The following is a 14749-nucleotide window of genomic DNA, read 5'->3' as shown; positions in this document are numbered from 1 at the left end:
CACTGCTGTATCCCCCCCCCCCCCCGGCTAGAACTGTACCTGCAATACCAAGGCGACTTCATAAATATTTGCTAAATGAATGACCTGAACCCTACTCCAGGCAACAGCTTGAGTACCTTGAGATGTACTCACATGTAGTAAGGCAACACCTCTTCCTTTTAAAACACAGCTGTACTGAAGTAGGAAGCCATATTCTTTTCAAACAATTCCAGCTTAGCAAACAGAAAATATATTTACCTTATTATTACATCATAGGAGTCAATTTTTTCTCCTAATGTCTTATTCTTCAAAACTCCTCCATTACCAACCACCACGCACTTTTTACACGGCACACTGTGGGCAAATAGGTGAGAGACTGAGCCATCTTTTACAAAACTGGGTGAGTCCAAGAACCCATTCATACTTTCAGGAACCCAATACCAAATTTCACTTGGTGCACAAATAGTAAAAGAACCAGCTGTGGGGGTGGATATAGCTCAGTGGGAGAGTGCATGCCTAGCATGCACGAGGTCCTGGGTTCAATCCCTAGTACCTCCGTTAAAAAGAGTAAGTCACGGACATAGAAAACAAACTATGATTACCAAAGGTGGGCGAGAGGGATAAATTAGGAGTTTGGGATTAATAGATATACATTACTATATATAAAACAGATAAAACAAGGACCGACTATAGCACAGGGAACTATATTCAATTTCTTGTAATAACATAATGGAAAAGAATCTGAAAAAAATATATATGTATGTATAACTGAATTGCTTTACTGTACACCTAAAACTAACATTGTAAATCAACTACACTTCAACAAAAAATAAAGAAAAAAAAGAACCAATTGTGACTTACAGGTCTCGGGATGTATGAGAAAGATGTAAGATTCAGGAAATAATATTCCATAGGACGTATATCATCATTAGCAACCATTAACTCATCAGTTCATACACATTCCTTCATCTGATTCTCATAACCACCCCATGGAGGTAAGTAAACCTGATATTCCCCATTTTATAAATGAAAGCAATTCAAAAAACTGTTGGGTAACATTTCGAAAACATACTTCAAAGAGGCAGAGCTAGGATTGAGTCCAGACCTTTGGACTACAAAAATGCCCCTCGACATAGGGTTCTGTGTGTTAATATTGATACAAGTGTGCTTGATGTTCCGTGGGTCTGTATCTCTCATCAGTGTGACCTGTTCTCCTGAGATTCTAGCTCTGAGTTACTGCTGCATCTTGTAAGCGTGGAGACAGACTGTTGGGAATCCAGTGGGCAAAGGGCAGCTTCCTTGTACCTGCCACACTCCCTTCAATTCCCCAAACACATACTGGTTCTGGGAGCTTAACCAACACAAATGAAAAGTTCACTCTCTGTTCCTGGCAAAGCGCTTTAAAGTAGGACATGAAGTGGGACTTCCTGTCGCCAGCTGGAATCAGCCAAGGTCCACAGACAAAATCAGCAAACATGGCCTGGCCCATTCGACTCCAAGCTTTCACCGCCACCTGGCCAGGCCCGGAGAAGTGACAAACTAGATCGTGTCCTCCTCTGGGGACAAAACTACAGAGGGGGAGGCTGCTGAGACTGTCCCCCCAGGGACCTCAAGACATGGAAGTATGAGAAAAACAAACTGTTTTGCTAAGAACCATGAAATCAGCAGACCTGATGAACTCCAGATTTGAAGGGTCTTAGGAAACTAATGAGTAGCAAAATGCACAAGTGCTGTAGAATATCTAAACACGGAGAGCACGGGAACGCAGGCACCACTGAAAAGAGCCAGGCACCGGCCCTGTCAGGTTATGAAGGAACAACATACACATTCCTACGTGTGTAAATTTACTTAGAATTTGATTTGGTAAGTTTTTACACTTTAAATCTTTTAAAAACAGCTTTTTACATGTTTTGAGACTCTTAAGTCCCAAATATTAAAGCGTTGTGCATAATCAGTGCCCGTTTTGTTACAAAAACAAGAAAATGGAGAGTTTCACAGGTGGCAGGGATGGGGGTGGGGGCAACTGTCCAAGGGGCCCTCCTAGAGGATTCCCCCCAAAACCTCCAATGTGGACATGACACAATGTGTTCCAGAGATGTTTCTTTTTAAAATCTGTTTGTCTCTGACTAATGAAAGTAACATTTCTAGATGCTTTTATATACAAGTTTGACATAAATCCCAATTTCAGGAAGCTACTCTGTCCAGAGTGTTCTGTAACCAGGTGGCATGGGGAAGGTGGGGATGCTGGTCAATGTCAAAGCCCTCTCCTCTCAAGGTCAAACCAATCCCATGACTGCTCCACAGCAGGAACAGTGTACACACACACACACACACACACACACACACCCCAAACACACACCACATTCACACACACACATACACACACACCTCACACACACCCAACACACACCACATACACCTACACCACAGGTACACCCCACACACACACACACACACACACACACACACACACACACACAGGCGGCTCGCTCAGCTTTTCCTTCCGTAATCCCAGGGTCAGTTTAATGCAAATCAGAGGTGACTCTCCTGACACTGTCTCCGACTTCCTGCCAGAAAGGGAAGCGAGGCTAAGCAATGGGAGGGAGTGGCTAGGAATGAACAGGATCAAAATAACCCCTCTGTTCCCATGAGGTAACCTGTGTGGATGTGAAGGAGGAATTATCTACCATTACGTCAACTAGACTAAACTCTCCCAGGAAAGATGGCCAGAGGCCACTCCCCTGTCAGGCAGCTGAGCAAGTATCCTGGACCAGGGTCCCTAGCCTGACACCGGGCTGCCTGACTCCAACACCACCTGACTTGCCAGGGCAGGGCCACGAACACAGGCCACCACCGTGTCCCCAGGGTTCTCATCCTAGAGCCCCAGAGGACACCTGCCCCACAAGCCTCACCTCACCGCACAGTCCCAGACACAGCCAGTCCCAGCATCACTGCTCAGTAATGAACTGACAGGCTGAACCCTAGAGTGAGTGTCCCTCGGTGTCATCTGTATCAGGCTGAAACACAGCTGCTCGTCGAGCCCCAGACCATGTGTGGCCAAAAGAGCATCATGCAAAGAGAAGCGACCGGTCTGTCATATCCCTGGTTCCTGCTCAGACTCAAGGTCCTGAACCTCCTCTCACACCGCCTGCCAAGCCCTCCAGCCAAGAGAAAAGTGGGAATCCAGGGTGCACACTGATCTCTTTTACAGGAGTCCCAGGGACTCGTTACAGAGAGAGGGTCCTTCCTTCCACCCAGCCTCTCCAGTCTCCTCTAGCAGGTTCAAGGACTTGGGAAAAATGGAAAGAAATCAGATGGCCACTGCCTCACTCAAGAGAACTCCAGTTCTAAAGATGCTTTACAATTCAGCGGTCACCACATTTTAAGAATTTCACTTTCTATTTTCTTCTCTGACAGCTTCGTTAGGGGCCAGTGAAAAGAGGGAAGACCCTTCAATTCACTACAGGAAAAGTTTACTGATGCCTTTAAAAGAAAACCTGGTCCTTGAAATTTTCCTTTTCCTCTTGACAACGGATATTGCAAAGACCCGCACATTTTGCAGAAGATCATACCTAACACTATACGTGAGATCTGTAAGAGCAGACTCTCTTGGGGTGTGCCTAAGACTCCTTTTTGGCAATAACGTCTTACCTGCGGCTAGAATTCACAGAGCCCCTGTGACTCAGAGAAACATGTAATGGAACAGATACACAATCTGAACCACACGCCTCTGTAACTCACTGTCTCCCTCTCCCCAGTAGGTACCCCAGTATCACCTGAAGGAGTGATCCATTCTCTCCTTGGCTTCACCCACCCTGGCCTGGGTTCCTGGCTCCCCCTGCTTCCTGAAGGTGTGAATCAATAACTTCCAGTGTCCTTTGGGTGACTGTGTAATTTCACCATGTTTAATGAACACAACTTTCATGCACAAACAGCTGCAGTGAATCGTGAACCCCTAAAGTGTCATTTATATTTCTGTATCCTGTAATCGAAAACTTCCTGATTCTCACGCTGTGCATTTTAGAAACTAGTCTGGTTTTCAGATTAAGGGAGACTTTGTGTCTGGAGAAGTAGATATCTGTTCTTCCTTCCTCCACCGTGGAAACAGGTAGGGAAACACACATGCCTCAAATTGCTCACCCAGAAAACAAAATCATTCGAGAGTGCCTCAATCTGTTAATGGAAAATCTGGAAAGCTGCTGAAATGGTAATGATAAGAGTTTACACTTCCCCCCAGGGGAAAGGAACATTTCTCATCAAGTCAGGCAAATCCGGATGAGTTACTAACTTACGCAAAGTGACTCATCAACACCATCAATATAGAGGAAGTAAACGTGAATTGCTCATTTCAAATGATCTGTGAGCTGTCTTCTTTTCTGAATGCCTTCTGCCATCCATTTTTCCCTCTAGCAGCCTCATATATATTAAAATACATCACTCAGTCTTCAGTGTAACAACCTCTGGCAGATCCCACTGGTCATATTCCAACACCCACTTCCCCTTGAGCCTTGCTGGCAGAGCTCTGCTTTCACGAGCCTGATAGAGGTGAATACATTCCTCTGCCAATGGCTGGCTTAGACGTGGCCAGATATGCCGCCCCTGGGCAATTAGGTATTAGGGAAGTTTGATGCTCTGGAAAAGATGTCACCACCAGCAAGAGAATGGTTTGAGCAAAACACTTTCGTTTCATCCATCCCTTCCCATCTGCTTTGATGTGGACATGTGATGACATAGGGTTAGGGCAGCTGGAGTCATCTTGCACTGAAGAGGGAAAGACAGAGCCACCAAGGAGCTGACCTGACATCACTGGGCCACTAACAGGCTCACAGACATAGAAAACAAACATATGGTTACCAGCAGGGGAAGGGAGTGGGAAACGATAAATTGGGAGTTTGAGATTTGCCGATAGCGAATATATATAAACAAACAACAAGTTCACACTGTATAGCACAGGGAACTATATTCAAGATCTTATAGTAACTTATGGTGAATAACAATATGAAAATGAATATACGTATGTTCATGTGTGACTGAAGCAATGTGCTGTACGCTGGAAACTGACACAACATTATAAACTGGCTATACTTCAATGAAATACATATATCCAATCCCCTAACCAGAGCCACTCCATACAGATGTGCAGGCTGTACACAGGCCAACCACAGATAACTACCTCTGAATCATTGGCACACCCTGGGTTTGTGCAATCCGGTCTATGTAGCCATACACAGCCTGCCCTACAAACAGGAACCTGCAGACCTGAACCCAAGCATCTGTGTGATACAGAAGACAATAAACCTCTGCTTTGTTCAAGCTGCTCTTAGGAAGAGTGTTACCTGCAGCCTGAAAAGCCTCAGTCAAACCCTGTGCAATGGACTGGGGAAGGAAATCCGACGCTAGTTCTGGCTCCCCCCATTCAGCACCTCTGGGACCCTGGCCTAGTGACCTAACCTCTAGGATCCCAGGTTGCCCTTTAAGGAAGTAAGGAAATCACTGAGGTCTTGACTGTTGTTGTTCTATGCTGCATGAGGCCATTTCCTGTGGCACGTGCACCATGGTTTCTATCTCTCTGTCTGCCCAACGTCTGACTACAGTGGCTGCTACAAAACACAGATGTGTCTCTCTTCACTGCATGTGAGTCACTTTGTTGATACAGAATCACAACCTCCCCTCACCCTCAAGTCTTCCTCCCAGCTGAAAAGGCTGCCTTGTAAAGAAACTGCAAAACAGGAGGATGCCCAGAGCAGTAATGCAGACACAGACATCCTTTCTTATAGAGCTCAGGCTCTTTTTAATAAATACACTGCTATCCTGAGTTGTCTACAGCCATGCTCCTGCCCTGCCTGGTTGCCAGCCTAACCTGGCTCTGCTGATGCTGACACAGATTCTGCCTGGGTGAGCACAGAGGCAGCTTTCCTAAATCCTCATCCATTCAGCAAGCAGCTGACTTAACACAGGTGCTTCCATTAAGTAAGAGCTCTATGTTGAGTTACTCCGTAACCACCTAAGCAGGACTCAAGCGTTCTTCACAGGATCTAGTGTGCTTTCAGAAGAAGACAGTGGTGGTTAAGGGTGGAGAGCTGGCTCATGTCTTTTAAGTGGGAGCTGAGAATCCGCGATGCAGGGTTTCTGCTCTTCTGGCTGTGGGAGGGTGTGCCTGCGCAGAGGAGGCAGCCGCAATCCCCGAGACCAGGGTCACGCCGGGGCCGAGGAGCTTCCCAGCCAGCCAGGGAGGGTCAGGACCTCTGGGCCTCAGAACACCAGCACACTTTAAGTACTATCTTCTGTCATATAGTTCCCTTAACGTATCCTCAATCACCAGTGAAGTTTATAAAACAGACAAACAAACAAAAAGCCTGGTCACCTTGTGTGAGCTGTGCTTTGGAGAACAGCAAGGAGTCTGATTCCCCAGAAATCCTGGCGACAGCACACGGAAGAGATGGCAAGAGAACCAGAGTCCTGTCGCTCCAGATCGCTTTTCGTAGGCGTGGCATCCCAGTGCCCTCTGAACAAAGCGACTAGAAAGGAACCCAGAGGACACCTCAAGCACTCCCCTCCTTTGTCAAAACTTTCTATTTTGTTAATTGCAATGTAATTCACATACCATAAAAGTCACCCTTTTAAATAATAAAATTCCATGGGTTTAAGCATCTTCACAAAGCTGTGCAACAATAACCTCTATCTAATGAGCCAGAACATCTTCATCACCCCACAAAGATACCCCAGTTACTCTCTACCTTCGTCTCCCTGCTCCTCGGGCACAACTGATCAACCTTCTATCTCTACACATTTGTCTCGCCTGACCATTTCATATAAATGGAGTCATACCATATGTGGCCTTTTGTGACTGGCTTCTTTCCCTTAGCAGAATGTTCTCCAGGTTCATTCGTGCTATAGGGGTGATTCAGTACTGCATTCCTTTTTATGGCTGAATAATATTCCACTGCATGGATATATATATTTAATTCAACCATTCAGCAGCTGCTGGACACTGGGGTGGCTTCCCCTCTGGGGCCACTATGAATAATGCTGCTGTGAACATGCATGAACAAGTTTTACATGTTCATTTGTTTTCAATTTAAGCTTCCTATTTTGAAATAATTCTAGATTCACAGGATGTTGCAGAAATAGTGCTGAGAAGTCCTGTGTACCCTTCTCCCAGTTTCTTCCAATGGTTGTACTGACTTACCCATTGTATAAAGGTTACACACAACTATTGCATAATGGTTTCACTCACTTAACTATTAACTATTAACTATTAAAATTGGCACCAGTATAATGTGCATATACAGTTCTACCTCCTCTCTTATAAGAAACCAAGCTTCAGAAACTCAGAAACTCGGCCAAGGTCATCAGAGGGCAGTTACGACTGCCCTGCTGGCTCCAGTGCCTTTTCCACACATGCTGACCCCGCTGTTCAGCCGGCCCCTGCCCACAAGCTCCCCTGCCCTCCCCGACGAAAGACTAAAAACAACCTGCTTTTTAAGCTATCCTCTTCTCTCCTTATAATCACTCCTCTGCTGCCAAAGTCCTAGTCTGAGAGCTAGCTGAGTATCTCCATAAAGGGAGGAACATGGAAAAAACAAACACAAAAAGGTTACTCTAATAACTTTTTTTTAAATGGTTTGTCTTTTCGAAACTAGTTAGAGGTGGTGGTTGCACAATATTGTGAATAGACTAAATGCCACTGAAATGTTCTCTACAAAATGGTTCACTTTGTTATGTGAATTTCATCTCAATCAAAAAAATAGTTTGTCAACATGTCTTTGAGACTTCTTCTCTTTCCCATATGCAGGATCAGCTGGCTCTGATGCGGAATCAGAGAGGTCAGTTGGCATATTTACTGTGCATGACCTTCTGAATGAGAGTTGAGAAAAGAAAAATGTTTTTAGTAGTAACTATTGGGAGAAGATTCTATATAGATCACGAGTCTTTAAGAGAAAAAAACACGTATTTAACATATATGTGTTTCAATGAACTTACACATGTACCCTGGAGATGTTTTAGTTTAACTCTGTAAAAGTATTAAAGATCACCTGGTTAAAAAAATGGTTTGAGGTTAAGGATAAAGGCAGAAGCTATCTTAAATAATTGTGGGGGGGAGAGGATTTATAGCCCTGGAAACACTAAAGGATATATTAAAAAAAATGCGCTATTCCAGAATTCTCTTTCCCTTACCTCTTCAGATGATGCTCAGTTTCAGACATTTAATTGTGGAGTCTTTCCTGTCTTTTCTTTGCTCATTAAAATGCAAAGGGAGGAACTGGAGAACAGTGGAAGACTGGAGACTGCTTAACTCTGAGTCCCATATAACCTCTGGACCTCAGTCATCTCCTCTTTAAAATGAGCAGACTGGACTAGTGAGCGCCATCCTTCCTGCCTCTGACACTCTCTGTGACTTCACTGCTTTGCTTCTGGGTCTGGCTCTCAGTCCTCACATCTGAGCAGGGACAGGTTAGCTTATGTAACTGGGATTCTTCAGCGAACAGTTCAGCCGCCACAAAATTCACCCCATCCCAACCTGCTGGACCACTGCTCGGGAAAGAAACCCAGAAAGAAGAGAAAAGAAAAAGCCCAAGGTTAACCCTCTGTTAAAAACACATGCCAAAAAGACAAATAAAATAATAAAATCAAATGGGGGCTGCAAATGGTACATCGTATGGGTTCATCTCTTCACAGGGAAAACCGAGAACTCCTGCCACAAAGTTAGGAAGAAAGGTAATTTGCTATGATGAGAATATTTTCCTAACAGATATGATTGGAGGAAGGAAAGCAAATTATTGTAATTATTACGTGGTGACCAAAAACTTTTGGAAAAGAATAGATTTTTTTTTGAAAGGGAGTGGGAGTGGGGAGCAGTGAGGGAAGGAAGGAGGGAGAACAAAGAACAGGTGTGGAATTGTCACAATACCGGGGCTCCTTCACACAGGGTGTTACGGACCAACACACACCCTCTGGTTTCCTTCCCTCTAATTCCGGCCCGAATTCTCCATGGTATTAACTTTAGAAAAAGGCTCTCTCTATCTCACTGAGTTACTTTACTCACATTACCTACGAAGATGGTGTAAGGAAGACCTCTGTAAGAAAGGCCACTTCAAAATGATTTACCACACTAATGCGTTTCAACTGCCTTCCCAGGATTTCCATCTCCAAGAGAGAAACCACGGCTGGCCGCTTCCAGTCCCGAGAGAGGTTGGTAGAGACTTACGTAACTGACTTTAGAATCTTGAATGGGTCCAGGCACAGAAACAGGCGGGGACCAGAGAGATGGTGGAGAATACTCATGGGGAGACTGCTAGCTGCCCCTCAGTCGTCATGTTTCCTTTGTCCCTGAAAATAGGACTTTTTTTTAAGGTGGGCCCACAGCCACATGGAATAAAGGTTACATTTTCCAGATTTTCCAGTCCACCTTCCAGCGAGGTGTAGCCTTGCAATTATTCCCCTAGCCAATGTGATGTAATTGATGGTTGCTGGCAAATTTTTACCAATCAGTCCTCTTTGGGAACAAGTGGGCTGATGGGAAGCCCTGGTTTGCAGTGTTTGCTAATTTCCATGGTATAAATACACCCAACATGGCTAATTTCACGTTTCCATCTTGATGGCACTGAACAGAGTTGGGAAGAGCGGTAGCTCTCACAAGTTGGTACCAACTGGCTCCAGCACATCACTGGATGTAATGAAGTGTTCAGTGTGATTTCTAGGAAATGTCCTTAAAGAAGGAGGCAAGTCTTAATGGCTGGGGACATGCCCTTCCCCCTGTGTCCTCCCTGCTTGCCAGAATGTAGATATGACTTGTGGAAGTCCTACCATCAGACTGGACCACAAGGAGGAATAGCAGAGACACAAAAGAGAAGCCTTGGTCCCTATGATGACAGCTGCTAAGCTGGCCTGAGAATGCTTACCCGAGACTTCACTTACACAACAATTGTGAAAAAGAGGAAAACTTGCATCTTGTAAATGCAACTGATATTTGGAGTTCTCCCATTCACAGTGGAGTCTACCCCAACTGAGGGCATCGTATATGCTGAATAAGTAAAGGACTCAGATTTGAAACAACAAAAAGTGTCTGAACCTTACTGGAAGAGACAAAGAGGACAGAGGGCGAACAGAACAGCCAAAGGGGGAAGAGACTTGGAAGGGAGGACCTCACCTCTCTCCACTTCAGCCCGTTCCCTCCGACCTACAGACCCCAGACAGAGAGTGAGGAGCCCATGTCGACAAGGCTTCCCCCCTGGGCACGGGGCACCAGCTCCCGAGTCCACAGTCAGGGCTGGGCAGACTCCCCACAGGGGAGGTCCAGATCCTCTGCCTGAGAAAGAAAGACTGTTCTCAAACCTCTTTCCTCTAGAGCCTTCTTCCTAGGCAGAGAGGAGAAATGGGAGATGTAGAAGGTCACCTGAGGGACAAACTGAGTTGACTGAGAGGCAGCAACAGGCAGCTGAGTGTATTCTGTCCTTCTGGAGTTTACTTAAAATGTATTGCTCAGGCATGGGCTGGCCTGATGTCATCACTGTGTTGTACTGTGGGTTTCAGACCAATGCAGAATGACTTACTTAAAATAAAGGTAAAATTTACTAGTACATGTGATCTCCTCCTAAAAGTAGTATGTAAATGAAGCTACTACTATCACAAGTATATTTACTTAATTACTTTCAAAATACTCTTTGTCTAGGGAGCAAGTTTGCACACATCAAACAAGCAGTTCAGCCATGCTGAGAATCTAGAGCATCACTGTGCTCACTCTGAGGGGTAGTTTCCATTCCCTCTGTACCTGAAGGATTTCTGACTGTACAGTGATGCTACTTCAGTCTCTTGACATCTTCAGACTAAAGAATCCTGGTGCAATCAGCTTGATTTTCAATCCCTCCTCATCATCCACACCCACCTCCCTCCCGACACTAGTGATGCTAAGAACTGACATGGGTTGATGATATGAGGCAATGGAGGCTTGGGTTGGGGGAGCACTGTCAGTGACAAAGTGGGAAAGGGTGGGGAGCAGCCAGACCAAGTCAGCAAGAAGAGAGGAGACAGCCTGGCTGAAGCACACACATATGATGGTGAACACCTCTGCAGGAAGGAGCTTGGAAAGCAACTAAATAAAGCCCAGGCTAGTTCTGAGATAAAAACCAGGCAAGTATGAAACTTCTGATCACGTACCATCAAGAATCCTGACAGCAGCTCACACTTACAGGGCCAACGATTTTTTTTCAAATATTTGCAGACACCTGCTGCAAATATCAAAGGTCTATTATCACTCTTAAAGCAAACATCCAGGCACTAGAGGACCCATCCAGATTCATATCCTGGCTCTGGCATCTAGCAGTTATAAGAAACTACAAATGTTTGCCTAGCCTCAGTTTCTCAATTTAAAAAAATGGATATCATCAAGTATATTTTGCAGGGTAGTTGTGAAAAATAGAGAGAATTGACATAAAGCACATATGCCAAAGGTCTGCACAAAACAATATTCTACAGACAAGAGCTGCATAAACTCTAGTTAGAAATGAGTATGTATGGTTGCTCTGCGTATGCAAACAGAAATTGAAATTGACTGGGCTGGCAGCACAGTTTTAAATTATAAAGAGTAAGTACAAACTGAAATGAACCAACGTTATTATATAATCCACTCTTCAATAGTCTGGGCCCCTGACAGAGAAAAATGAGATAAACTCAGACAAAATCTAGCACTGCTCCTCCAGCTCTGTTCTGCAAACTGTCTCCATTTTCACACCTCTGGTCACAACCCCGATTTCTGCACCCACCAAAGAGCACCTCTGTTCTTGTGGACAAGAGGGAAATTCGGCCATCTCCTTTTTGATGGAGGCCTCTCATCGGCACATCATCCATGTCATCCCACTGGACTGGTCAAGTTCTAAACGTAGCTTAAAACTTTGTGAAGTAAGTCTACCTCTGTAAAGTGAGCCTACCTACTAAGAAGTCTGTCTTTGGCAATTCAATTCCTAGGGGGTTAACTTGACACCAAAATGTTCTAAAAACTAAATCGCCTTTTTTATTGTTTAAAAAAAAAACAACTTTGGTTTGGTTTGGCTTTTTAGGGGGAGGTAATTAGGTTTATTTACTTATTTATTTATTTAGTTTTTGATGGAGGTACTGGGGATTAAACCCAGGACCTCGTGCATGCTAGGCATGCACTCTACCACTGAGCTATACCCTCCCCTTCCTAAATTGCCTTTTGTAGTCAGAAAATTTGTACCTAAGCAAGCTGTTTGCCTCCCTCAAATAAAATTCTTAATAAAAGGAAGAGAGCTGCTTCTGACACCCAATATTTGACATACAAACAAAAAAGATCCTCATGAGTGAGCAGTTCAGAAGATGTGTGGGAAGGTATGGGAAGCAGCCCATGGAGGGAGGCTGTGAGCTTATGATTAACAGGGAGTATGAATTAATTCTTCAGCAACAATGACTTAGAAAAGATGAGTGTGGATTAAAAATATCCTGACTTAGGACTAGCACAGAGCATCATCAAGACTGCCTGCATAAAAACATATATATATGTATGTATTTGTATAACTGAATCACTTTATTGTACACCTGAAACTAACATCGTAAACTGACTACACTTCAATTTTTAAAAAAGTAAAAAAAGAAAGAAAGAAAGAAAGAAAAAAGACTGCATACTTTTGAGCCAACCAATTAAGCAACTTCTAAATTATTTTGTGGTTTGTGGTTTGTTTATTTCAAGTGTCATAGAAATAACTCCTAGGCATTTTAGTTATGCACAAAAGCTGTGGAATCTTCCGGAGTGAATATATTTACAGTGGGGTGCTTATTTTGAATCACCTTAGCTAAAACTTAAAATAAAAGAAGCAAGGAAACAAACTCACTTGTCAAACTCATCAAAGAGATCACAACTCTGCAGTTTTGAAAGAGCAAGTCGAAAATGTTCAGCTAGAAAACAAATGGAGCATTATGAATAAAAGCAATCATGACTTCTGAGACACACAGTAAGCCACCTTATCCGCTCCCCTCCCCCAAACCCACTTCAAACTGGTATGGCCACCTGTGATTTACTCTTTGGTGACAATTCATACTACAAAACTGCCATCTGCCAGCACCATGTAACATGCACACTCAAAATAGCAAATGCTCTAAGAATACTTTCCAAAAACCCCAGATAAATAAGGTGCTTAATCTGAAAACAATTATAAAAAAGTAACCAAAATTAACCATATCTGATGACTCTGAAACTAACATTGGTTTAGAAATCAATATTCTGCAAGTTTAAACCTATTAGATTATCAAATTCTCTGCAATATATTTTAAACACACACATACGCAGGATCAACTGAATAAGAAAATCTAACTGGGGCTCGTTAGCTCTTAGGCTTTTAGAGTCAATCAAAAATCTAGAATGTAAAGCTGGGTAAAGCAAATTAGTTGTTAACAAGCAGAGGGAAAAAGTGTTTCATCATTAGTAAACAGTAAATTTAGCAGAAATTTATCCTACGATTAAATGAAAAGACTGATCAAGGGCATAAAACTTGCAGATGAAATTAAAGTAAAACTCATAGCTGAAGAGGTGAAATGAAAGACAGAGAAAGAGTTAACCCACAGGGTTGTCCTGCTAATTCTAAATTGGAATAAAGTAAGGCATTGGAACTTGTGAATCATATATGGTGGCAAAAGAAAAGTAAAAAGCAATTTCTCAACAACAACAAAAAATTCTACCTTTTTTATTCTTTTATTCCACACTGCTTCAAAAGGGGTGGGGATTTATATATTAAAATTTAATTCCTTTTCATCCAATCCCAAAATTATATCCTTTAGGAATCATTATTAAGTGGAAAGATCCAAAGGCCTTAAAATTATATGAACATATGGTTCACATCAAACACCACTCATATTTAATAGGGCAGGGTAAGAATAATATTACTGACCTGATGTTCTTATCCCATAGGGCAAATCAAATTTATCGCTACCATAGAAGGAAGCAATATTTTTAAAATCAGCTGCACACAGAAAAGGGTGAAACTGATGAAACCTGGAAGAAAAGGATAAAGAATGATTTTCTCAAATGCATATAATATTTGAAGGTTTTTAAAATCACAACTGAAAATAACTGCAGTAGGTCATTCATATTATTACATTGACTATATATGAACACAGAATTATTTTTAAGATTCTTTAAAAATCATCTTAAACACTATTTAAATATTGCCTAGAGTCGGATACACAATGGAACTGCACACCCAGACACACTTTCCAGGCGTGGATCCAAAATTATGTAACAGCTTCAGGGCTGGTGATAGGGGGTGGGGGTGGGGGGGGGCACCAAATTTAAAAACAAGACACCACCAAGTACAGCCCCATACAGGAAGAAAGAAAGGAAGTAATAAGGGACAATAAAAGTAGTGATGCTCGGCCACCCCCAAAGGAAAAGATGCCCTAGGTATAAAGCTGTTGTCCCCTGTGAAAATAAAGACACTAACAGTTAGATGTAGCTGGAACCAAACTCTTTCCTAATGTCATTAAATTAAAATCTGCTCAAGAACAAGAACTATGGGTATCTGTCTCCTTACTGCCTGCCCTGTCCCTCTCGCTCCCCGTCAGGTACCCTCTCAGACGAAAGAGAGACCGTGACGAGGCGCCTGTTTTTTCTCACTTTTAGGTCCTGGCCCAGAGCAGGCAGACAACGTACGTTTGATAAATGATAAATGATTGAATGAACGTCAATTTCAAATTAATTCTTAATGGGACCATTATGAAGTAGAAAGAAATAAAAAAAAATTGTTTTAATTAAAGAGAAGGA

The 14749-nt window shown here is 43.2% G+C and overlaps 1 protein-coding gene across 12 annotated transcripts in view; it reads right to left on the bottom strand.

Moving 5' to 3' along the window:
• The window catches only part of ST3GAL6 (ST3 beta-galactoside alpha-2,3-sialyltransferase 6), a 66872-nt gene that overhangs the window by 10039 nt on the left and 42084 nt on the right, over positions 1 to 14749 (bottom strand). For 11 of the 12 annotated variants that reach the window (XR_004323448.1, XM_032490072.1, XM_032490064.1 and 8 more), the window contains 3 exons: positions 13878 to 13981; positions 12825 to 12888; positions 238 to 333 (listed from right to left, as the gene is read on the bottom strand). Coding sequence is in view for 11 of the 12 variants with exons in the window: in XM_032490072.1 (XP_032345963.1) it covers positions 238 to 333; positions 12825 to 12888; positions 13878 to 13981 (264 nt within the window). In the remaining variant the exon portion in view is untranslated. The remainder of the gene's footprint in view (positions 1 to 237; positions 334 to 12824; positions 12889 to 13877; positions 13982 to 14749) is intronic. The other variant, XM_032490010.1, reaches the window with a different exon arrangement.

This window comes from Camelus ferus, chromosome 1, assembly GCF_009834535.1.
Source record: "Camelus ferus isolate YT-003-E chromosome 1, BCGSAC_Cfer_1.0, whole genome shotgun sequence".
Taxonomy (NCBI): Eukaryota; Metazoa; Chordata; class Mammalia; order Artiodactyla; family Camelidae; genus Camelus; species Camelus ferus.
The sequence above is the reverse complement of the archived record's forward strand: the minus strand, read 5'-3'. Positions and strand labels throughout refer to the sequence as shown.